The sequence below is a fragment of the Salvelinus fontinalis genome, chromosome 40 (assembly GCF_029448725.1).
Source record: "Salvelinus fontinalis isolate EN_2023a chromosome 40, ASM2944872v1, whole genome shotgun sequence".
In the NCBI taxonomy this organism is placed as follows: Eukaryota; Metazoa; Chordata; class Actinopteri; order Salmoniformes; family Salmonidae; genus Salvelinus; species Salvelinus fontinalis.
In genome coordinates, this window is record NC_074704.1 from 30,298,605 (window position 1) to 30,324,805 (window position 26,201).

The 26,201-nt window shown below is 46.9% G+C and overlaps 2 protein-coding genes across 2 annotated transcripts; one reads left to right on the plus strand and one right to left on the minus strand.

Moving 5' to 3' along the window:
- Positions 1 to 3,533: 3,533 nt before the first annotated feature.
- LOC129839464 (immediate early response gene 2 protein-like) lies at positions 3,534 to 5,247 on the minus strand. The gene has a single exon (XM_055906944.1). It carries the CDS (start codon positions 5,036 to 5,038, stop codon positions 4,436 to 4,438), a length of 603 nt encoding a protein of 200 aa, XP_055762919.1. The 5' UTR covers positions 5,039 to 5,247; the 3' UTR covers positions 3,534 to 4,435.
- Positions 5,248 to 9,246: 3,999 nt separating this feature from the next.
- Positions 9,247 to 25,896, plus strand: LOC129839383 (syntaxin-10-like). The gene is given in 10 exon segments (XM_055906796.1): positions 9,247 to 9,345; positions 9,347 to 9,396; positions 12,218 to 12,293; positions 13,265 to 13,358; positions 16,096 to 16,190; positions 19,157 to 19,219; positions 19,370 to 19,471; positions 19,635 to 19,741; positions 20,537 to 20,631; positions 24,086 to 25,896. Coding segments are annotated over 10 exon segments (843 nt in total). The 5' UTR covers positions 9,247 to 9,261; the 3' UTR covers positions 24,163 to 25,896.
- The last annotated feature ends 305 nt before the right edge of the window (positions 25,897 to 26,201 follow it).

The window sequence follows — 26,201 nt, forward strand, 5'->3', positions numbered from 1 at the left end:
TATCCACTCACTCTTTCTCTCTTATCTTCTAGGTCATTTACTCTGTCTTTGACATGCTCACAATTTCTCCTGTCAATAAATCCATCTCTTCTCCCCCTGCCTCTCTCTCTCATACTGTACATGCACATTCAGAATATCTCCCTCTATCAATAAATCTTTCTTTCTCCCTCTCAAATTGAAAATAAAAAAAGGTGCTATCTAGAACCGAAAAGGGTTCTTCGGCTGTCCCCATAGGGGAACCCTTTGAAAAACCCTGGTTGGTTCCAGATAGAACCTTTTTTACTTTGAATATGAGATAGAGAGAGAGAGGGAGATTTATTGATAGAGGGAGTATCACGCCCTGACCATAGAGAGCCCTTGTTTCTCTATGGTGTTTAGGTCAGAGCGTGACTAGGGGGGTGTTCTAGTCGTTGTATTTCTTTGTTGGTGGTTTTTGTATGGTTCCAAATTAGAGGCAGCTGGTAATCGTTGCCCCTAATTGGGGATCATATTTAAGTAGCTATTTTTCCCACCTGTGTTTGTGGGATATTGTTTTGTGTTTTGTGCATGTACCGTCACGTTTCGTTGTTCGTTTATCGATTTATTGTTTTTGCTTAAAGTTTCACTTTGGAATAAACATGTGGAACTCAACATCCGCTGCGCCTTGGTCCCGTTCTTACAACAACCAAGACCGAGAGACTCTAAATGTGTGTGTGCATGTATATGACAATGAATGAGAGAGAGAGAGAGAAAAGGAGAGAGACACAGAGGGGGAGAAGATATTTATTGATAGGAGAGACTGCGAGTGAGTATGTGAAAGAGAGGGTTCTACCTGGAACCAAAAAAGGTTACCCTATGGGGGACAGCCGAATAACCCTTTTGGAACCCTATTTTCTAAGAGTGTGGCATGAACGACACACACACACACATCTCCCTTCCCCCTCCCAGTCCCACAGTTCCAGATGTGTTGAGTGTTTCTGCCCTGCAGCAGTCGAGTCTTAAAATACACTCCACCTACGCTTTCTACCACTGCGCCCCCCGCCTCTACGCATCACTTCCTGTTTCTCTCACTCTTCCCGCTCTGCTCCTCCCAACTGCCTGCCTGCCTTGGCACTCATCTACGTCACACATAATCACCACACAAAGAACATATCATATACACACACTCACATGAACTCATACACCCTGCACAGTCACACACACACACACACACACACACACACACACACACACACACACACACACACACACACACACACACACACACACACACACACACACACACACACACACACACACACACACACACACACACACACACACACACACACACAGTCAGTCACTGTGCAAACTGTTAGGATTCATACATACTCATAGACTTACTCACATAAACACACATTCTGTTTCTATCTGTCACATATGTGCGCACACAGTCACCACTGTACAAAGAAGACAACACAGTCAGCATGGTGCAATGGCAAACACACACTGACACACTGTTACTATATCATAGTCACATTAACTCACATACTGTTACTATATCATAGTCATATTAACTCACATACTGTTACTATATCATAGTCATATTAACTCACATACTGTTACTATATCACAGTCATATTAACTCACATACTGTTACTATATCATAGTCATATTAACTCACATACTGTTACTATATCATAGTCACATAAACTCACATACTGTTACTATATCATAGTCACATTAACTCACATACTGTTACTATATCATAGTCATATTAACTCACATACTGTTACTATATCATAGTCACATAAACTCACATACTGTTACTATATCATAGTCATATTAACTCACATACTGTTACTATATCATAGTCATATTAACTCACATACTGTTACTATATCATAGTCACATAAACTCACATACTGTTACTATATCATAGTCACATAAACTCACATACTGTTAATATATCATAGTCATATTAACTCACATACTGTTACTATATCATAGTCATATTAACCCACATACTGTTACTATATCATAGTCATATTAACTCACATACTGTTACTATATCATAGTCATATTAACTCACATACTGTTACTATATCATAGTCATATTAACTCACATACTGTTACTATATCATAGTCATATTAACTCACATACTGTTACTATATCATAGTCATATTAACTCACATACTGTTACTATATCATAGTCATATTAACTCACATACTGTTACTATATCATAGTCATATTAACACACACTGACACACAGTCATCAGGGTGCTAAGAAGAGGAATGGTGAGTGGTAAAGCAATCATGACACACACACACACACACACACACACACACACACACACACACACACACACACACACACACACACACACACACACACACACACACACATACACACACACACACACACACACACACACAATCCATGTATCAATTGTCTCAGCTTGAAAATCCTTCTTGAACCAGTCTCCTCCCCTTCATCTACACTGATTGAAGTGGATTTAACAAGTCACATCAATAAGGGATCATAGCTTTCACCTGGATTCACCTGCTCAGTCTGTCGTGGAAAGAGCAGGTGTTCTTAATGTTTTGTACACTCAGTGTAAATCACAGCATGCGTAATCCTTTTATGTTATCCATGAAAAGAAGGGCAGGGTGGGCGGTGTGATAAGGATGCACATCACATCCTGATGCGTACATCATCCCCTCCCTCACCCCAGAGATGAGACCACGCGCCACTGCAGATCTTAATATAGCCGTGGGCTGGCTGGGAGATAAAACACGTCACTGTCCACGCCTCTCCGTAGCATTACAACTGCACTTCACATCATCGTGGACATCTGAAGTGACACCATATTCCCTATATAGTCCAACACATGCTGATGTGGCTATAGTAGGCTTATAGTAGGCTTACATATTGTATAAGGATTTCAACCCATCCGTCATGGTAGTATGGCCTACTGATCTATAGAGATAAATAGGACATAGGCTCTAAAGAGTGCATTTTGTCAATGCACTGGGAGTTAGTTGGTCATGATGAATGATGATTTAGGATTGTTACACAATTTAGTGCCCTTGAGCAAACCAAATGGACGACTCCAGCTATTTATATATTACATAACTCCCATTAAACCTCATGTAACTGTCAGTTAAGGTTATGAGAGGAAGTGAATCAGAATTATGTCACAATCCACCGGATATTGGTGTGTGTGTGTGTGTGTGTGTGTGTGTGTGTGTGTGTGTGTGTGTGTGTGTGTGTGTGTGTGTGTGTGTGTGTGTGTGTGTGTGTGTGTGTGTGTGTGTGTGTGTGTGTGTGTGTGTGTGTGTGTGTGTGTGTGTGTGTGTGTGTGTGTGTGTGGCAGCGGCTCTACTTACTCTTGTTATAACCATCTGAGCCTGAGTAATGTGGACCTGGACCACATATTGGGAAATATCTGTGTGGTCCTGTGTTATCTGTCTGCTAACTCTATTTGCCCTAGATAAATGAGACGTGTGTGTGTGCAAGCTTTTCAATACTATTAGGAGAGAGAGAAATAGAACAACAGATCAACAACTAAATACAGTTTTAGAATGTTTATTACAACTCTGATATAAAGATCATAGTCATGAGGTCATAGTAAAAAAATATATTTTTCTATATATAAAAATAGCTTATTTCACAGTTCATACAACCTTTCATGTAGGCTACTTCTCTGTAGTTATTATCACATTTGCATTGTCAGTGCAGTATATTGAACAGGTGAGACTGGTGTCACTACTAAACATTGGTTATATGTTACTATGCCATTTGACATTTAAACCTGGATTTAAACTGTATGTTGAGCACCATTTCAGTACAGTCTCTGGCACAATCCCATTCGTAGTCATTGATCAAAGTCCAGTGGGTGAATGTGTGCCCTCCCCCGGTTGTTTTTATAGTTTTACCCAGCAGAGTGGGTTATTTCCCGGTGTGTCTCTGTGTGTTGACCGTTGACACGTCAACTTTAAACATCTGGTATCCGTTTCGTGCTTTATGAGTCATCCCTCCACGAGCTATGCGTCAGGAACTGACTGCCCTGGAACTTTTCCACCGAAACACTTTTTCTGTCTCTGAGTTTCACCACTTCCTCAAACTTTCCAAACACAGTCACTGAGATCTGGTCGAGTCTGGTCTCGTTCTAGTTTGTGAGTTGCTCGTGTTCTCTCTCTGTTTCTTCTTTCTCTTGTTCTCGTCGAGCCACGGCTGAGACTCAGTTCTAGGGTGTAGCCTAACCTGGTCGCCGTGAGGCCGGAGACATCGCACCCTGGCCCCGATAATCCCATTGTCCCGCGGGCTCGCCAATGTAGGTCAACTTCCTCCTGACCCGTCCCATCCTTTAAACCTGGATTTAAACCGGCCTCTCCACCGGTTACCGGAGGTTAAGATCAGTTCGATCATAGCCTATCAACAACAAAGCTCCATTCAGAGCCGTTTTCACAGTTTAGAATGCTGCAATGGCCCGGTTTGAGTTTAGGGACAGGGTGGTGAAAGCGTCCCCGGCGCGGCAGCAGGTCCTTCGGCCGGTTCTAAGCACCCTCTCCTCCCCCAGCTCCAGTGAAAGTCTCGCCCTCTTGCTGGGGAGGAAATCGGGCGCGACGGACGCCTTCCCACGGCGTTTCCTGGAATGCCTGTCTGGGCTCACAGGGCTCCGGTTCTCTTTGTCCTCTACCGTCTCCTTCCCAATAAATGTCCTGGTCTTGCATGCGCCCTGAGCGGCATCAGAGTCACTAGACATGGGCTCCTGGATAGTTGGGGTCAGCGGCGACTCAGGCTCGACCTGTGACACCTCCACCTCGTCTTGTTCCCCACTGGCAGTAGTATCCATCGCACCCTCCTCTGGTGTGACCTGGACCAGGTGTGCGGTTCCCAGCTCCTCTCTCTCCTTGGCCAGGCAGGCGGAGTGGTACAGGTCCCGGGCGGAACGCATGACCACGGAGAGCAGCAGGCTCCGGTGTAGCCTCATACCTCCTCGCTGTGCTCGGGAGGCGTACAGTTTACTAATGGACACTGCCATGATCCGTTTGGCTTCAGCGCTCACGTCCATAGTTCCTCTTCTTGGTAGATAACCGTAAATTACGCACTGTTCGGTTGACGGTTGGAACAATAACTTAGAGCGTCAAGCTTTAGAATACTATTCGATACTATTCATACAATAGTATTCTATCTATAAATGAATCTGTACTTGTGTGTTGAGTTCTTCCTTAGTTTACAACCGTCACCAGCTGGTGTACAACACGATAATGAGAAGTCCAGAGTAACAGGGCGGTGTTATATTTCCACTCTGACGTAATGAGGCTCGAGCTGCTTCATTCCTCCTTGGTGACAGGATAAACACGCCCTGCCCTTCCTGCTCAGGCTTAGTTTCCTGCAGTAGATACCATATGGCTGTCTACCTTGCAGCATTACATGTATGTAACCTAGGCTACCTCCTACTGTAGCAACCGGTTATAAGTAAGCGTTTCACGGTATAGTCTACACCTGTTGTATTCGGCGCATGTGACAAATAACATTTGATTCGATGTTTTACCTGTGTTGTTGGAAACGCAGAGATCAATTTGCTGTTTGGGATTTCAAGAACCTCAATTAAAATAACAAGATGTTATTCTAGTAAATTCGTTGTAATAATAATATAACAGACTACCTGTGTTGTTGGAAACACAGCTAGCCTATTTCATCACCAACATGCTGCTTGAGACTTCAAGCAACTCAAAATCAAAGTAAATAACATATAACCTGTCTATTCATATAGAATACGATTTTATTATCGTCAATTTATATGAAGCTGACATCAAATAGAATATAATAGAATTGAATAGACTTCATTAATTGTTGTCAGTGCAGCAACATAAAAACAGATAGTGATCCTACAGTAGAAAACAACACCATCAAATGTCCCTAATATTCCAAACATATTCCTCTGTTCCCTTTTAGAGGACTATTGTTGTTGTTTTTCTATCAAACCCTGCAACATGTATCAAGGTTCAGCTACACTATAATTAGTAATTCTCAGAAGTCTGTGGGCGGTAAAATATGTAGCTGTCTCCGTGTTTCCAGGGAGTTTCTGTTTGTTTTGTTTTTTCTCCCTCTCTATATTTTTTCTATCTAACGTCACCCTCAAACATCCATATATGGGCCATCCGCCCTGGCTGTGAGTTCCCCAGGGGCGCGCAGTGGAAAAGCCATGACGTGAACGCGCAGCCACGTAACCGCAGCGCACAGCGGCACTTCCCCCATCTAGCCCCAGCGTTCATCAACGCACAGCGGCAGCATCGCAGCCGTATCGTCATCGCCACAGCTTCCAAATATGGAATTGTCACCGGTACAACAGCACAGCGCCAGTACATTGCGCGTCGGGGCTGGTTGCTTGCAGATGTACTTGGTTTACTAGGAAGAGGCACGATTGAGGTTAAACAGCAGCTGTCAGTCTAGTTTCTAGAGCTGCGATAAGAGGTCATAACGTCTATAAATAGAACTCGGGGGAAATCTGTGACTCAGTAAACTCCAATCTATTATTTGTTCTCTAACTGTTGCCTGTCTGTGTGACTGTTCCTTTGTTCGCCTATTGCTTTCATTCTTCTAATTGGATTCAAGTACTAATGTGGGCTGTGTGGGATAGTCTCGTGCCCTTCTGAACCGTGATACGACTCACTGTACACTTAATAGAATTACCCATCTCTATGGCACACACATTCTATTATACTCCGAGGTGGAAATGGAAAAAGTAACTCTGGGAACCCAGCAATGTAGCCTAATAAAATCCTTGAATGCACCTGAAAAAGCTAATTTCACATGTTAGAATGATTTCACTCCCAGACCTGGTTCGGGTTTCCCCCACCTCTGCTTGTAGGTAGGCCTATAGATGTGTAATAATATATTATAGACATAGTCTGTTCCACTAAAGACTTGTTCTAACTTGTCATTCCCCAAAACAAGACATTTTGATCATCCAGTGAGTTAGTCAGTGTTCATGTCAAGTGATAATTTCTCCATTGGACTTGGATCCAGCAAGGTGCCAGCCCAGAAGTGTGTGTGTGTGTGTGTGTGTGTGTGTGTGTGTGTGTGTGTGTGTGTGTGTGTGTGTGTGTGTGTGTGTGTGTGCGTGTGCGTGCGTGTGCATGTGTGTGCGTGCGTTTGTTTGTGTGTCTAGTGGACTTGGATCCAGCAAGGTGCCAGTCCAGAAGTGTGTGTGTGTGTGTGCGTGTGCGTGCGTGTGCATGTGTGTGCGTGCGTGTGTTTGTGTGTCTAGTGGACTTGGATCCAGCAAGGTGCCAGTCCAGAAGACCCAAGAATAAACATTTGTCAGAATAACCATTTAACTGTGTCAAGATTTCCATCCCACTGCATGTAAAAATAGTCTGCTATGTGTGCGTTGTGAATGGCACCCTATTCCCTATAGTGCACTACTATAGGTCCTGATCAAAAGTAGTGCACTATATAGGGAATAGGGCACAATTTGAGACAAAGACATTTAATGTTTTCCGGCCTTAGTGCATTCCATCCACTGAGTGAGTGATGGCTTATGTTTGACGTGCAATGTGTGTGCGTGTGTGTGACGTTTGAGATCTGTGAATTTTCACAGTGTAAAAGGGGGAGGAAAGGGGAGGAGGGGGGAGAAAGAGAGGAAACAGGACAGAGACAGAGACAGAAAGGAAGGGAGGGAACGGGGTGTGCGAGAGGAAGAGAAAATATAATGGACAGGGCAAAGGGGAAGGGGAGGAGTCAGAACAGAGGGCAAAGGGGAAGGGGAGGAGTCAGAACAGAGGGTATGAGAGACAGACCCTGAGGAAAGGGAGGGATAGGTAGAGAGAGAGAGAGATGTATGATCATATGTATGACCATATGGCAAATGAATGACCATATTAGAGTAACATATGTTCCTCAGATTACACAGACCCACAAAGAATTTGAAAAAACAAATCAAATTTTGATAAACTCCCATGGCTATTAGGTGAAATACCACAGTGTGCCATCACAGCAGCAATACTTGTGACCTGTTGCCACAAGAAAAGGGCAACCAGTGAAGAACAAACACCATTGTAAATACAATCCATATTTATGTTTATTTATTTTTCCTTTTGTACTCTAACTATTTGTACGTCATTAAAACACTGTACATAGCCATATTCCTTTGAGACTTTTGTGAGTGTAATGTTTACTGTTAATTTCTGATTGTTCATTTCTATTTTGTTTTGTTTTATCTATTTCACTTGCTTTGGCAATGCCAACATATGTTTCCTATGCCAATAAAGCCCTTTGAATTAAATTGAGAGAGAGAGAACGATTGGAATGTGGGGGTAGAGGTGTTGGACTCAACACATTTTGGCTCAGTCAGAGAGCTTGGCTCTTTCATAGACAAGTCTGTCATTGGCCAATTCTTACACAATGTCCCTCCTGTCAGCAATACAATTTAAAGGTCCAATGCAGCTGTTTTTATCTCAATATCAAATCATCTCTGGGTAACGATCCAGTGCCTTACTGTGAATATTTTCAATTACAATGGTCAAAAACAAACACAAATAGCTTCTTAGCAAATATCAATTTCTCAAGCAAGAATATTGCTAGGACTGTCTGGGAGTGGTCTGAGTGGGGAAGGGGGAACTGAAAAGTAGCTGTTATTGGCAGAGAGTTTTGGAACTCTCTTTGTTATTGGTCTATTAACTAATTTACCGCATGGTGATGTCACCAGGTAGGCCATAACTCCATCCCACCCAAACAGGCTGACATTTCAGGCAGTCTTTTCAAACAGCTCTCACTCTAAAAGTGCATTATCACAATTTTCACAGTATAATTACAACCACATATTGTGAAAATATATATAAAACATAGTAAAATCACGCTTTTGACTGCACTGGGCCTTTAAATGAAATAAAAGTATGTTATTGTTAGGATACCACTATTCCTGAAAGAATGTGTTTCCTCATTAAGCAATTGTTAATTCTCTGTGATGAGGTGGACTAGCATAGAGCAGGGCATGCATGAATGACAAGCTAATATTTCTGTGTTGTTCAATATGTATAAATACTACAGTACTGCACTACACTTTTTGGAGCAGGTGTATACATGCAACTGTAAAGGGCATGCATCCTTTATTCAGGGGATGCCTGGATTTAGGAGCACTTAACCAATAAGTCATGCTGTTCTATTCTATTCTGAGTGAATATATAATATGCATTTACATCTCTGTTATATCATTACAAAAGCAGATATGTACAATCCTGACTGTCTAGCTTTGACACAGTACCAAATGACAGTACAGTCCATGGCCACATGACAGCGGAGCTACGTAGAGGAGCTCGGTGCATCGTGCTGGCGTCCTGCTTCGGGGCTCCAGCGCGCATGCGTCAGGTTTGGCGTTGAAGTATCCAATATGTCGCTGGAAGATCCGTTCTTCGTAGTCAAGGGGTAAGGAAGGGTTTCTAAATGAACTGTCAACCAACTTCTATACCGTTTACTTACAGGACAAGTTGAATGTATATGACGTTTGGGGTAGTTTCGTTTGATAACGTGGCGTTTAGAAGTTATCACCCTGTCTGTGGCAAGCTAATTTGTTAGCTAATGCTACAGGCTAGATTCTCAATCAACGTGCGGGTTGAGGTTGACATTAAGGTAGCGACTTCGCGTTGGGGTGTCGTTGAAATCTAGTCTTCGTGTCAAAAGGATTTCTTGAAAGTTGGGTTGCCAGTTTGGCTCTATTGCAACGGGGCAGTTGACGGGGTGTTGTGAAATTGACAGGGATGTGCGGAGTGTCCACACAGATTTGTTTGGGTCAAGTTAGGGCGTTACTTCTCCGCGTTACCTAGAAACTTAGGCTAACGTTACATGCGGTGTTAGAAGCGTTGATGGCACGTGTATTTGTTTGTGTTTTTGTGTGTGAGAGATTGTTGTGTCTTGAGTAGAGGGCATGCAGCTTCGCCAGCTTGCGACATTTGTGTCATCAACCACATAGCTAAACTTGGGATCAGTGAATAGATACTGTAATGAAACAGGCAGGGAGCAGGTCTCGAACCTTCGACCTCCTAGCCCGAGGTCCGGCGCGCTATCGACTGGGCTGCAAAAGCATGCTCAAGCGGCGAGTCGATTTCCGCGCTTATAAACCCAGGGTCGTTACAATACATTGCAGTATCAAATAACATGTTATTAGTCACGTGCGCCGAATACAACAGGTGTAGTAGACCTTACAGTGAAATGCTTACTTACGAGCCCCTAACCAACAATGCAGTTAATATTTTTTTACCAGTAAGAGTAAGAAATAAAAGTAACAAGTAATTAAAGAACAGCAGTAAAATAACAACGAGACTATACACAGGGGGTTACTGGTACAATGTGCGGGAGTACTGGTTAGTTGAGGTAATATGTACATTTAGGTAGAGTTTTTAAAGTGACTATGCGTAGATGATAACAACAGAGAGTAGCAGCGGTGTAAAAAGGGGGGGGGGGGGGGGGTAGTCTGGGTATCCATTTGGTTAGATGTTCAGGAGTCTTATGGCTTGGGGGTAGAAGCTGTTTAGAAGCCTCTTGGACCTAGACTTGGCGCTCCGGTACTGCTTGCCGTGCAGTAGCAGAGAGAACAGTCTATGACTAGGGTGGCTGGAGTCTTTGCCAATTTTTTGGGTCTACCTCTGACACCGCCTGGTGTAGAGGTCCTGGATGGCAGGAAGCTTGGCCTCAGTGATGTACTGGGCCATACGCTCTACCCTCTGTAGTGCCTTGCGGTCGGAGGCCGAGCAGTTGCTATACCAGGCAGTGATGCAACCAGTCACGAGGCTCTCGATGGTGCAGCTGTAGAACCTTTTGATGATCTGAGGACCCATGCCAAATCTTTTCAGTCTTCTGAGGGGGAATAGGTTTTGTCGTGCCCACTAAACGACTGTCTTGGTGTGCTTGGACCATGTTAGATTGTTGGTGATGTGGACACCAAGGAACTTGAAGCTCTCAAGCTGCTCCACTACAGCCTCGTCGATGAGAATGGGGGTGTGCTCGGTCCTCTTTTTCCTGTAGTCCACAATCATCTCCTTTGTCTTGATCACGTTGAGGGAGAGGTTGTTGTCCTGACACCACACGGGCAGGTCTCTGACCTCCTCCCTATAGGCTGTCTCGTCATTGTCGGTGATCAGGCCTACCACTGTTGTGTCGTCTGCAAACTTAATGATGGTGTTGGAGTTGTGCCTGGCCGTGCAGTCGTGGGTGAACAGGGAGTACAGGACGGGACTGAGAACGCACCCCTGGGGGGCTCCAGTGTTGAGGATCAGCGTTGCGGATTTGTTGTTACCTACCCTTACCACCTGGGGGCTGCCGGTCAGGAAGTCCAGGATTCAGTTGCAGAGGGAGGTGTTCAGTCTCAGGGTCCATAGCTTATTGATGAGCTTTGAGGGCACTATGGTGTTGAATGCTGAGCTGTAGTCAATAAACAGCATTCTCACATAGGTGTTCCTTTTGTCCAGGTGGGAAAGGGCAATGTGGAGTGCAATAGAGATTGCATAATCTGTGGATCTGTTTGGGCGGTTTGCAAATTGGAGTGGGTCTAGGGTTTCTGGGATAATGGTGTTGATGTGAGCCATGACCAGTCTTTCAAAGCACTTCATGGCTACAGGCGTGAGTGCTACGGGTCAATAGTCATTTAGGCAGGTTACATTAGTGCTCTTGGGCACAGGGACTATGGTGGTCTGCTTAAAACATGTTGGTATAAAAGACTCGGACAGGGAGCGGTTGCTACATTGTTGTAGCTAACATAGTTAAATATAACAAAGCATTTTTCACTGTCTCTTTAACAAGGTCTTGTTTAAAGTGTGTGTCAGGGAAATGCAGAAAAGGCCTTGTTAAAAGTGTGTGATGTGTATTTTTATGATGTGTGTCTAACCCGGGGCTCCAACTCTGTTCCTGTAGAGCTACCATCCTGTAAATGATCATTCCAAGCCTAATCTAGCGCACCTGGGATTCTAATAATTAGCTGGTTTATAAGATGAATCAGGTTAGTTACAACTGGGATTCGAGTGAAAACCTACACAAGGTTAGCTCTCCAGGAAAAGGGTTGGCGAGCCCTGATCTTTTATATGTATATATTTAACCTTTCTTTAACTAGGCAAGTCAGTTAATTAAGAACAAATTGTTATTTACAATGACGGCCTACACTGGCCAAACCCGGACAACGCTGGGCCAACCTATGGGACTCCCAATCACGGCCGGTTGTGATACAGCCTGATCTAACCGGTGTGTGTTGTCTCAGGGAGGTCCAGAAGGCGTTGTCTCGTGCCAGGAGCCTTTACGAACGCTGGGAGGAGCTTCTGGAGGAGGGCACTCAGGTACACACACACACACACACACTGGACACACACGCCTCTTAACTTAACTGCATTTCTACTGGAATGTGTGCAGCCACAGCATGTAAAACAACAGCTTGGAATGTGTGCAGCCACAGCATGTAAAACAACAGCTTGGAATGTGTGCAGCCACAGCATGTAAAACAACAGCTTGGAATGTGTGCAGCCACAGCATGTAAAACAACAGCTTGGAATGTGTGCAGCCACAGCATGTAAAACAACAGCTTGGAATGTGTGCAGCCACAGCATGTAAAACAACAGCTTGGAATGTGTGCAGCCACAGCATGTAAAACAACAGCTTGGAATGTGTGCAGCCACAGCATGTATAAAAACAGCGTGGAATGTGTGCAGCCTCAGCATGTAAACAGCAGCTTGGAATGTGTGCAGCCACAGCATGTATAACAGCAGCTTGGAATGTGTGCAGCCACAGCATGTAAAACAACAGCTTGGAATGTGTGCAGCCACAGCATGTAAAACAACAGCTTGGAATGTGTGCAGCCACAGCATGTAAAACAACAGCTTGGAATGTGTGCAGCCACAGCATGTATAACAACAGCTTGGAATGTGTGCAGCCACAGCATGTAAAACAACAGCTTGGAATGTGTGCAGCCACAGCATGTATAAAAACAGCTTGGAATGTGTGCAGCCACAGCATGTAAAACACCAGCTTGGAATGTGTGCAGCCACAGCATGTATAACAACAGGTTGGAATGTGTGCAGCCACAGCATGTAAAACAACAGCTTGGAATGTGTGCAGCCACAGCATGTAAAATAACAGCTTGTCATCATCAATCTCTGACTTACTAGTGTAGCCTGTACAGTCCCTACCTACCTGATATGTACTCTTACTGTTCTCTGTAACTCTATCTATAATGTACAGGTGAGCATTGACTTTTCACTGTGTTCCGTCTCATGTTTGACATGCCTAAATGTTTTTTTTGTTTGTTGTGCAGGTGAGCAAAGATGAGCTGGACTGGAGCACCAATGAACTGAGGAACTGTCTCAGAGCCATAGACTGGGACCTGGAGGACCTGAGTGAAACCATCAGTATCTTTTTCTGTCTTTATAAACACAACGCTTACACACACAGAGAGAACGGGGGAAATGAATGAAAGATGACAGAGTATGCTATATGAGGGCACTTCCATGTAAATGGACCAATGAGCACCAACGTCAAGTTCAAGGATCACATCGAATGTTATTTGTCACGTGCTGAGTACAACAGGTGTAGACCTTACTGTGAAATGTTTACTACAAGCCCTTAGCCCTTAACCAACAATGCAGTTCAAGAAATGGAGTTAAGAAAATACACTGCTCAAAAAAATAAAGGGAACACTAAAATAACACATCCTAGATCTGAATGAATGAAATATTCTTATTAATTACTTTTTTCTTTACATAGTTGAATGTGCTGACAACAAAATCACACAAATTATCAATGGAAATCAAATTTATCAACCCATGGAGGTCTGGATTTGGAGTCACACTCAAAATTAAAATGGAAAACCACACTACAGGCTGATCCAACTTTGATGTAATGTCCTTAAAACAAGTCAAAATGAAGCTCAGTAGTGTGTGTGGCCTCCACGTGCCTGTATGACCTCCCTACAACGCCTGGGCATGCTCCTGATGAGGTGGCGGATGGTCTCCTGAGGGATCTCCTCCCAGACCTGGACTAAAGCATCCGCCAACTCCTGGACAGTCTGTGGTGCAACGTGGCGTTGGTGGATGGAGCGAGACATGATGTCCCAGATGTGGTCAATTGGATTCAGGTCTGGGGAACGGGCGGGCCAGTCCATAGCATCAATGCCTTCCTCTTGCAGGAACTGCTGACACACTCCAGCCACATGAGGTTTAGCATTGTCTTGCATTAGGAGGAACCCAGGGCCAACCGCACCAGCATATGGTCTCACAAGGGGTCTGAGGATCTCATCTCGGTACCTAATGGCAGTCAGGCTACCTCTGGCGAGCACATGGAGGGCTGTGCGGCCCCCCCAAAGAAATGCCACCCCACACCATGACTGACCCACCGCCAAACCGGTCATGCTGGAGGATGTTGCAGGCAGAAGAACATTCTCCACGGCGTCTCCAGACTCTGTCACGTCTGTCACATGTGCTCAGTGTGAACCTGCTTTCATCTGTGAAGAGCACAGGGCGCCAGTGGCGAATTTGCCAATCTTGGTGTTCTCTGGCAAATGCCAAACGTCCTGCATGGTGTTGGGCTGTAAGCACAACCCCCACCTGTGGATATCGGGCCCTCATACCACCCTCGTGGAGTCTGTTTCTGACCGTTTGAGCAGACACATGCACATTTGTGGCCTGCTGGAGGTCATTTTCGCAGGGCGCTGGCAGTGCACCTCCTTGCACAAAGGCGGAGGTAGCGGTCCTGCTGCTGGGTTGTTGCCCTCCTACGGCCTCCTCCACGTCTCCTGATGTACTGGCCTGTCTCCTGGTAGCGCCTCCAATGCCCTGGACACTACGCTGACAGACACAGCAAACCTTCTTGCCACAGCTCGCATTGATGTGCCATCCTGGATGAGCTGCACTACCTGAGCCACTTGTGTGGGTTTTAGACTCCGTCTCATGCTACCACTAGAGTGAAAGCACCGCCAGCATTCAAAAGTGACCAAAACATCAGCCAGGAAGCATAGGAACTGAGAAGTGGTCTGTGGTCACCACCTGCAGAACCACTCCTTTATTGGGGGTGTCTTGCTAATTGCCTGTAATTTCTACCTTTTGTCTATTCCATTTGCACAACAGCATGTGAAATTTATTGTCAATCAGTGTTGCTTCCTAAGTGGACAGTTTGATTTCACAGAAGTGTGATTGACTTGGAGTTACATTGTGTTGTTTAAGTGTTCCCTTTATTTTTTTGAGCAGTGTATATATATATACACACACACAAACTGGCCCAAAGACCAACTGAGTCCTAGACTATGATATCTGGAGCAGGACAGCTGATATGAATGAGGTGTGTGTGTGTAGAGCGTAGGCCTCTGTGTGTGTGTAGAGCGTAGGCCTCTGTGTGTGTGTGTAGAGTGTAGGCCTCTGTGTGTGTGTGTGTAGAGCGTAGGCCTCTGTGTGTGTGTGTGTAGAGCGTAGGCCTCTGTGTGTGTGTGTAGAGCGTAGGCCTCTGTGTGTGTGTGTGTAGAGCGTAGGCCTCTGTGTGTGTGTGTGTAGAGCGTAGGCCTCTGTGTGTGTGTGTGTAGAGCGTAGGCCTCTGTGTGTGTGTGTGTGTAGAGCGTAGGCCTCTGTGTGTGTGTGTGTAGAGCGTAGGCCTCTGTGTGTGTGTGTAGAGCGTAGGCCTCTGTGTGTGTGTGTGTAGAGCGTAGGCCTCTGTGTGTGTGTGTGTAGAGCGTAGGCCTCTGTGTGTGTGTGTGTGTAGAGCGTAGGCCTCTGTGTGTGTGTGTGTGTAGAGCGTAGGCCTCTGTGTGTGTGTGTGTGTAGAGCGTAGGCCTCTGTGTGTGTGTGTGTGTGTAGAGCGTAGGCCTCTGTGTGTGTGTGTGTGTAGAGCGTAGGCCTCTGTGTGTGTGTGTGTGTAGAGCGTAGGCCTCTGTGTGTGTGTGTGTGTGTAGTGCGTAGGCCTGTGTGTGTGTGTGTGTAGTGCGTAGGCCTGTGTGTGTGTGTAGAGCGTAGGCCTGTGTGTATAGTTACAGGTGTTCAAAAACAAATCTCTTGAGTCCAAAGGGGGGCACTGCCTGCTGTACTCGGCAGAACCACATTCCTAACAATTTCTGAGGAGAACCCTGAGATCTGTGTGTGCTGAGCCTTGACCCTCTCCCAGGTATCGTTGAGTCCAACCCGGGGAAGTTCCGCCTGGGGGAGAATGAGCTGCAGGAGAGGAGAGACTTTGTGGAGCGGACACGGCAGGCCGTACAGGTAACACTGTGTAGTATCACTACCTGTCTGTCACCGGCAGGTAGCCTAGTGGTTTGAGATGGGGGGAGGGGGGGGGGGGGGGGCAGGTAGCCTAGTGGTTAGAGCGTTGGGCCAGTAACCGAAAGATTGCTGAATTGAATCCCCGAGCTGACAAGGAAAAAAATCTGTGGTTCTGCCCCTGAGCAAGGCAGTAAACCCACTGTTCCCTGGGCGCCGAAGACGTGGATGTCGATGAAGGCAGCCCCCCGCACCTCTCTGATTCAGAGGGGTTGGGTTAAATGTGGAAGACACATTTCAGTTGAATGTATTCAGTTGTACAACTGACTAGGTATACCCCTTTCCCTTTCCCTACCTCTATAACTGAAAAGAAAAGGAGATTTCTACAGCTACATTTGATTGGATGAAATCTACGGTGTGTAATCTGTTGTCGCTACTGTAGCTAACGCTGTGTGTTGTTGTCGCTACTGTAGCTAACGCTGTGTGTTGTTGTCGCTACTGTAGCTAACACTGTGTTGTTGTAGCTACTGTAGCTAACACTGTGTGTTGTTGTCGCTACTGTAGCTAACACTGTGTGTTGTTGTCGCTACTGTAGCTAACACTGTGTGTTGTTGTCGCTACTGTAGCTAACACTGTGTTGTTGTCGCTACTGTAGCTAACACTGTGTGTTGTTGTCGCTACTGTAGCTAACGCTGTGTGTTGTTGTCGCTACTGTAGCTAACGCTGTGTGTTGTTGTCGCTACTGTAGCTAACACTGTGTGTTGTCGCTACTGTAGCTAACACTGTGTGTTGTTGTAGCTACTGTAGCTAACACTGTGTGTTGTAGCTACTGTAGCTAACACTGTGTGTTGTTGTAGCTAACACTGTGTGTTGTTGTCGCTACTGTAGCTAACACTGTGTGTTGTTGTCGCTACTGTAGCTAACGCTGTGTGTTGTTGTCGCTACTGTAGCTAACGCTGTGTTGTTGTCGCTACTGTAGCTAACGCTGTGTTGTTGTCGCTACTGTAGCTAACACTGTGTTGTTGTAGCTACTGTAGCTAACACTGTGTGTTGTTGTCGCTACTGTAGCTAACACTGTGTGTTGTTGTCGCTACTGTAGCTAACACTGTGTGTTGTTGTCGCTACTGTAGCTAACGCTGTGTGTTGTTGTAGCTACTGTAGCTAACGCTGTGTGTTGTTGTCGCTACTGTAGCTAACACTGTGTTGTTGTAGCTACTGTAGCTAACACTGTGTGTTGTTGTAGCTACTGTAGCTAACACTGTGTGTTGTTGTAGCTAACACTGTGTGTTGTTGTCGCTACTGTAGCTAACACTGTGTGTTGTTGTCGCTACTGTAGCTAACGCTGTGTGTTGTTGTCGCTACTGTAGCTAACGCTGTGTTGTTGTCGCTACTGTAGCTAACGCTGTGTTGTTGTCGCTACTGTAGCTAACACTGTGTTGTTGTAGCTACTGTAGCTAACACTGTGTGTTGTTGTAGCTACTGTAGCTAACACTGTGTGTTGTTGTCGCTACTGTAGCTAACACTGTGTGTTGTCGCTACTGTAGCTAACACTGTGTGTTGTTGTCGCTACTGTAGCTAACGCTGTGTGTTGTTGTAGCTACTGTAGCTAACGCTGTGTGTTGTTGTCGCTACTGTAGCTAACGCTGTGTGTTGTTGTAGCTACTGTAGCTAACACTGTGTGTTGTTGTAGCTAACACTGTGTGTTGTTGTAGCTACTGTAGCTAACGCTGTGTGTTGTTGTCGCTACTGTAGCTAACGCTGTGTGTTGTCGCTACTGTAGCTAACACTGTGTGTTGTTGTCGCTACTGTAGCTAACACTGTGTGTTGTTGTAGCTACTGTAGCTAACACTGTGTGTTGTTGTAGCTAACACTGTGTGTTGTTGTCGCTACTGTAGCTAACACTGTGTTGTTGTCGCTACTGTAGCTAACGCTGTGTGTTGTTGTCGCTACCGTAGCTAACGCTGTGTGTTGTCGCTACTGTAGCTAACACTGTGTTGTTGTCGCTACTGTAGCTAACACTGTGTTGTTGTAGCTACTGTAGCTAACACTGTGTGTTGTTGTAGCTACTGTAGCTAACACTGTGTGTTGTTGTCGCTACTGTAGCTAACACTGTGTGTTGTTGTCGCTACTGTAGCTAACACTGTGTGTTGTTGTCGCTACTGTAGCTAACACTGTGTGTTGTTGTCGCTACTGTAGCTAACACTGTGTGTTGTTGTCGCTACTGTAGCTAACACTGTGTGTTGTTGTCGCTACTGTAGCTAACGCTGTGTGTTGTTGTCGCTACTGTAGCTAACGCTGTGTGTTGTTGTCGCTACTGTAGCTAACGCTGTGTGTTGTTGTAGCTACTGTAGCTAACACTGTGTGTTGTTGTAGCTAACACTGTGTGTTGTTGTAGCTACTGTAGCTAACGCTGTGTGTTGTTGTCGCTACTGTAGCTAACACTGTGTGTTGTTGTCGCTACTGTAGCTAACACTGTGTTGTTGTAGCTACTGTAGCTAACACTGTGTGTTGTTGTCGCTACTGTAGCTAACGCTGTGTGTTGTTGTAGCTACTGTAGCTAACACTCTGTGTTGTTGTAGCTAACACTGTGTGTTGTTGTAGCTACTGTAGCTAACGCTGTGTGTTGTTGTCGCTACTGTAGCTAACGCTGTGTGTTGTTGTAGCTACTGTAGCTAACACTGTGTGTTGTTGTAGCTAACACTGTGTGTTGTTGTCGCTACTGTAGCTAACGCTGTGTGTTGTTGTAGCTACTGTAGCTAACGCTGTGTGTTGTTGTCGCTACTGTAGCTAACGCTGTGTGTTGTTGTAGCTACTGTAGCTAACACTGTGTGTTGTTGTAGCTAACACTGTGTGTTGTTGTAGCTAACACTGTGTGTTGTTGTAGCTAACACTGTGTGTTGTTGTCGCTACTGTAGCTGACACTGTGTGTTGTTGTCGCTACTGTAGCTGACACTGTGTGTTGTGTGTAGGAGATGAAGGAGCAACTCTCCAGTCCCTCTGTTGTGGCCCAGGCAGAGAAGAAGAACAGACAGGTTGGTTTGCCTGTCTACACACTATTTCTCTCACTCTCTCTCACTCTCTCTCTCTTAAGCTACACACCTTTATTTTGATACACGTTGACTTATGCAGGCATTTCCTCTGTCTCACACGTTGTAACATCAGTTGGTGTCTGTCTATCTCAGGCTCTGATGGGTGCCTCTGGGCAGGACAGGTCTGATGGTCTGGAGTCTCACCTGGTGTCAACCAACTCCAGATACATCCAGGATCAACAGGAACAACAGCAGGTAGATTGGAGGGAAGAGGGTCAGCGGGAAGGTTTCTGTGTCTCCTTGATATACAAGGAACAAGATGGTGGTTCATGTGATGATGGTTTAGGGCTGCGGTGTGGACATGAAGCTACGGTTGGGGTTAGGAGGAGGATGATGATGATGAAGGTGTTCTCCACAGTTGATCATGCAGGACCAGGATGAGCAGTTGGAGCTGGTGACAGGAAGCATCAGAGTACTGAAAGACATGTCAGGACGCATCGGAGATGAACTAGACCAGCAGGCTGTGTGAGTGTACACACACACACACACACACACACACATTTGGTGGTGAGGGTCAAGGGAAGGGAAGGGAATAGGGGTTGGAACCTCTCCACCTGCTACCCTTAAGGGACCACACCTCCCTCCCTCTTCCACTGGTTATCCCGACTTAAATAGCTGCCTCGTGTGTGTGAGGAAAGGAGATACCTAGTCAGTTGTACAACTGAATACATTCAACCGAAATGTCTCTTCCACATTTAACCCAACCCCTCTGAATCAGAGACGCTGCCTTTAATCAACGTCATCGGCGCCCGGGCAGCAGTTGTTGTTGAGAGTTAACCGCCTTGCTCCAGTGTATGTGCGTGCTTTTAAAGGGTTGAAGGAGCCTCTGTGTGTACTGAACGTTTACATGTGAATTCCATTGTTGTCATGTAATCTCACAGTGTACTTCCCATGCTGAGACGTGTGTATTTGAAGGGTTCAGTGAGTGTGTACATTACGTGTGTTCATTGTTTGTGATTCTCCTGTATGTTCCAGTATTTTAGGGGTGTTTTAGACAGTTTACAGTGTGTCTCGATGGTCTAAGTGTGCCTCTGTCTGTGTGTGTGTGTGTGTGTGTGTGTGTAAGCAGCAGGTAGCCTAGTGGTTAAGAGCGTTGGGCCAGTAACCAAACGATCACTGGTTTGAATCCCAGAGCCGACTAGGTGAAACATCTGTTTGTGCTCTTGAGCAAGGCACTTCACCCTAATTGCTCCTGTAAGTCGCTCTGGATAAGAACATGAATGTGTGTGTCTAACACCTATTTTGTCCTGTATGTTCCAGAATGCTAGGAGAGTTTGGAGAGGAGATGGACCAGACGGGTTCTAGGATGGACTCTGTCCTCAAGAAGATGGAGAAAGTCTCCCACATGACCAGCAGTGAGTTAACACACATACATACGCTCCATCTCTGTCAGTTCTTCTCTCTCTCTCTCACATAGACGACAAGTACAACACCATGTCACACCCCCTCTCTTTACCTTAATATCACTCTCTCTCTTCCTCTCTTTACCTTAATATCACTCTCTCTCTTCCTCTCTTTACCTTAATATCACTCTCTGTCTCCCTCTCTTTACCTTAATATCACTCTCTCTCTTCCTCTGTCTCCCTCTCTCACTCTCTTTACCTTAATATCACTCTCTCTCTTCCTCTGTCTCCCTCTCTTTACCTTAATATCACTCTCTCTCTTCCTCTGTCTCCCTCTCTCACTCTCTTTACCTTAATATCACTCTCTCTCTTCCTCTGTCTCCCTCTCTCTCCCTCTCTTTACCTTAATATCACTCTCTCTCTTCCTCTCTCTCTCTCTGTCTCCCTCTCTTTACCTTAATATCACTCTCTCTCTTCCTCTGTCTCTCTCTGTCTCCCTCTCTTTACCTTAATATCACTCTCTCTCTTCCTCTGTCTCCCCCTCTTTACCTTAATATCACTCTCTCTCTTCCTCTGTCTCCCTCTCTCACTCTCTTTACCTTAATATCACTCTCTCTCTTCCTCTGTCTCCCTCTGTCTCCCTCTCTTTACCTTAATATCACTCTCTCTCTTCCTCTGTCTCCCCCTCTTTACCTTAATATCACTCTCTCTCTTCTTGTCTCCCTCCCTCTCTGCCTCCCTCTGTCTCCCTCTCTTTACCTTAATATCACTCTCTCTTCCTCTGTCTCCATCCCTCTCTGTCTCCCTCCCTCTGTCTCCCTCTCTCTCTCTTAGTCAAGCTGCTTTATTGACATGAAAAACAATGCGTCTATATTGCCTAAGCAACAATGTATACAATATACATTGTAATAAAATAATGAAGAATAATAAAACATGGTAGTACCATCATTACTAGTACCATCATTACCACTACCGCCACCATTACTACCACCGCCACCATTACTACCACCGCCATCATTACTACCACCGCCATCATTACTACTACCGCAATTATTACTACCACCACCATCATTACTACCACCGCCATCATTACTACTACCGCCATTATTACTACCACCGCCACCATTACTACCACCGCCATCATTACTACTACCGCCATTATTACTACCACCGCCATCATTACTACCACCGCCACCATTACTACCACCGCCATCATTACTACTACCGCCATTATTACTACCACCGCCACCATTACTACCACCGCCACCATTACTACCACCGCCATCATTACCACTACCGCCATCATTACTACCACCGCCACCATTACTACCACCGCCATCATTACTACCACCGCCATCATTACTACTACCGCCATTATTACTACCACCGCCATCATTACTACCACCGCCACCATTACTACCACCGCCATCATTACTACCACCGCCACCATTACTACCACCGCCATTATTACTACCACCGCCATTATTACTACCACCGCCACCATTACTACCACCGCCACCATTACTACCACCGCCATTATTACTACCACCGCCATCATTACTACCACCGCCACCATTACTACCACCGCCACCATTACTACCACCGCCACCATTACTACCACCGCCACCATTACTACCACCGCCACCATTACTACCACCGCCACCATTACTACCACCGCCACCATTACTACCACCGCCACCATTACTACCACCGCCACCATTACTACCACCGCCACCATCATTACTACCACCGCCACCATCATTACCGCTACCGCCACCATCATTACCGCTACCGCCACCACCATTACCGCTACCGCCACCACCATTACCGCTACCGCCACCACCATTACCGCTACCGCCACCATCATTACCGCTACCGCCGCCGCCATTACCGCCGCCGCCATTACCGCCGCCGCAGTCGCCATTACCGCCGTCGCCATTACCGCCGCCGCCATTACCGCCGCCGCCGTCGCCATTACCGCCGCCGCCGTCGCCATTACCGCCGCCGCCGTCGCCATTACCGCCGCCGCCGTCGCCATTACCGCCGCCGCCGTCGCCATTCCCGCCGTCGTCACTACTGCCGCCGCCGTCACTGCTCCCGCCGCCGCCGCCGTCACTGCTCCCGCCGCCGCCGCCGTCACTGCTCCCGCCGCCGCCGCCGTCACTGCTCCCGCCGCCGCCGCCGTCACTGCTCCCGCCGCCGTCACTGCTCCCGCCGCCGTCACTGCTCCCGCCGCCGTCACTGCTCCCGCCGCCGCCGCCGTCACTGCTCCCGCCGCCGCCGCCGTCACTGCTCCCGCCGCCGCCGTCACTGCTCCCGCCGCCGTCACTGCTCCCGCCGCCGTCACTGCTCCCGCCGCCGTCACTGCTCCCGCCGCCGTCACTGCTCCCGCCGCCGTCACTGCTCCCGCCGCCGTCACTGCTCCCGCCGCCGTCACTGCTCCCGCCGCCGTCACTGCTCCCGCCGCCGCCGCCGTCGTCACTGCTCCCGCCGCCGCCGCCGTCGTCACTGCTCCCGCCGCCGCCGTTACTACCACCGCCACCATTACTACCACCGCCACCATTACTACTACCGCCACCATCATTACTACTACCGCCACCATCATTACTGCTACCGCCACCATCATTACCGCTACCGCCACCACCATTACCGCTACCGCCACCATCATTACCGCTACCGCCACCATCATTACCGCTACCGCCACCATCATTACCGCTACCGCCACCATCATTACCGCCGCCGCCATTACCGCCGCCGCCGTCGCCATTACCGCCGTCGCTATTACCGCCGCCGCCGTCGCCATTACCGCCGCCGCCGTCGCCATTACCGCCGCCGCCGTCGCCATTACCGCCGCCGCCGTCGCCATTACCGCCGCCGCCGTCGCCATTACCGCCGCCGTCACTACTGCCGCCGCCGTCACTGCTCCCGCCGCCGCCGCCGTCACTGCTCCCGCCGCCGCCGCCGTCACTGCTCCCACCGCCGCCGCCGTCACTGCTCCCGCCGCCGTCACTGCTCCCGCCGCCGTCACTGCTCCCGCCGCCGTCACTGCTCCCGCCGCCGTCACTGCTCCCGCCGCCGCCGCCGTCACTGCTCCCGCCGCCGCCGCTGTCACTGCTCCCGCCGCCGCCGCCGTCACTGCTCCCGCCGCCGTCACTGCTCCCGCCGCCGTCACTGCTCCCGCCGCCGTCACTGCTCCCGCCGCCGTCACTGCTCCCGCCGCCGTCACTGCTCCCGCCGCCGCCGCCGCCGTCACTGCTCCCGCCGCCGCCGCCGTCACTGCTCCCGCCGCCGCCGTTACTGCCGCCGCCGCCGCCGTTACTGCCGCCGCCGTTACTGCCGCCGCCGCCGTCACAACTATTCAGTGGCCCTCAGGCAATGGCAGGCAAGTACATATTAGCATCTCTAGCCTATACACTCGTGATTTTGACGTGTGTGTGTGTGTGTGTGTGTGTGTGTGTTCTCTCAGGTAGGAGACAGTGGTGTGCCATCGGAGTACTGGTGGTCATCATGGTAGTTGTTCTCATCCTCTTCTTCACCCTCTGAGTACGGACCTCTTCACTACACGACTCTACCACACTCACCCACTCCTTCCTGGGGATGAACGATGGATGATGAAATGGATGGAGGCATCGATAAAGGAAACGGGGAATCCAATCCAACCCTCGTCTTTCCTTTGTCAAAGATTATTCAGAGACTAAATTCCCCTCTATCTTTCTATTACTCGTCTCTCTCTCTGTGTCTCTGTCTATCCCCGTTTCCCTCCTCTTTCACCACCCATATCAGAGGAGTGAACAGCAGTGAGATGACGGTTACATTATATTATATATTCAGGCAAAGCTAAGATGTCTCTTATGTGTGTGAATTATGGTACTGACTTGGAATGATGGGAGATGTCAATGTTGCCTTTTCTATTTTTATACGTCTGAGATGATCTATGGTCTTCATCCCAAATAGAACCCTATTCCCTACATAGTGCACTACTTAGGATTGGTATAATCACCTAGGTCCTAGATCAGTTGTTAGGTTAACTTCTACCTTGTTCCAAATCATCTGGCCTGTTGGAATACCTTTTCACAGGAGGTAGAAGTTACCCCTAGACACGTTTTATGTAATTTCCCCTTCATGGATAAAGGATTTGAGGTTAGTGATCTAATCCCAGATCTGTGGATATGGGAAAGTTCAAGCCTATGGGGATAGCTTTACCATAGTAACAGTTGGAGTTCTGGGTTGCTGGGCAGGAAATTAGCAGCAAAACAAGTTAATTTGAAGCTCTTTTGCCCCCTAGTGGACATTTATGGCCATGTCATAATGTGAACTAGCACACTGACTGATGTGATGGTCCGTTTTCAGAGGAGTGCTGATATAGGATCAGTTTTGCCTCCTACTCTGAGACTCTTTATGAATATGACCCTGAGGTGATTTTATAATATTGTGTAAATAAATATAAATGTAATGCTTGACATTGTGGGATGTAGCCTTTCTCAAGACATATCTCTATGCGAGTTTCCTGCCTAGTGTCTTTTGGTTGGCACTGCCACCTTGGTCCCAATGGTACCCGTTTGTGGGCTGGTATTTACATTGTACTGATTGAATCACTCAAGTATTCTTTCCATGCTCTGTTCTACTGAAATCTGTCTCTATCACATTCTCCAATGATTTATTAGGAACTCTCTCAGGGTGTATTGACTGGTACAATAGGCCCTGTTCTAATGCATCCTTCCTTCCGACCCTCACCACTGATCTAACGACACAGTGGAAAGTAGCCTAAATTCCACCTATCCAACTTTGTCAGATCAGTGATTGTGCACAAACAAGGTTGCATTAGAAGGGTTTGAACAGGGCCTTATTCTTCCAAGTCAAAAAGGAAAAGGTTAGCACTTCACCAGTGCCAATGTGTTTCTCATGCTATGGAAATTACTAGATGCCTCGTGGGAAGAATGTATTGTGTAAATACCATACAAAATGGCCGCCTTCCTGCTTTTTGTTTGTTAACATTTCCATGTTGAATGGAAGTTTAGAACTGTACTATTTTGTTGCCATGTGAGTGCAGTAAACATTGGTGAAAGGTTGGTTTCAAGTTTGTCTCTTAACCCAAAAAACATACGTTGTCTGTCACCGTCTAAGAATGAACATGAGTCATTTCAAATGCTTTGTCGTATCATCAGCCTGAAACGTCAAGTAAACACTCCTTTTTTGTATGTCGCCCATCCTAAATGTTTTGCCGTCATTGTAGTTTCTTGATGAAAATTTGTTCTTAATAAATCATATGCTTTTAAAGTGTTTGACTCTCAATACATTTTCTCTCCACTGCTGGTGTTGAGGTAGTTCAGTGAGCAACGTTGGCCGGGATTCAAGCCCATAGGCAATGTTCCCTCGTTCTCAATTGGAAATTACCTTTAAATATCAAGCTGATCTGATTGAATGCCAGCCCTTGCCCTTAGACTGGATTGAAACCTATGGGTGGTGTATTTCAGTTGAAGACCTTACACGGGAATGAAAGAATGAGCTATGATCATCATGACCTACCCTCAGCACCAATTTGCAATATTCCAGAATACTTTCCATGCCATAAAGAGAGCTGT

Coding starts and splice junctions, on each gene's coding strand:
- LOC129839464 (XM_055906944.1), bottom strand. CDS start 5,038: ATGGACGTGAGCGCTGAAGCCAAACGGATCATGGCAGTGTCCATTAGT.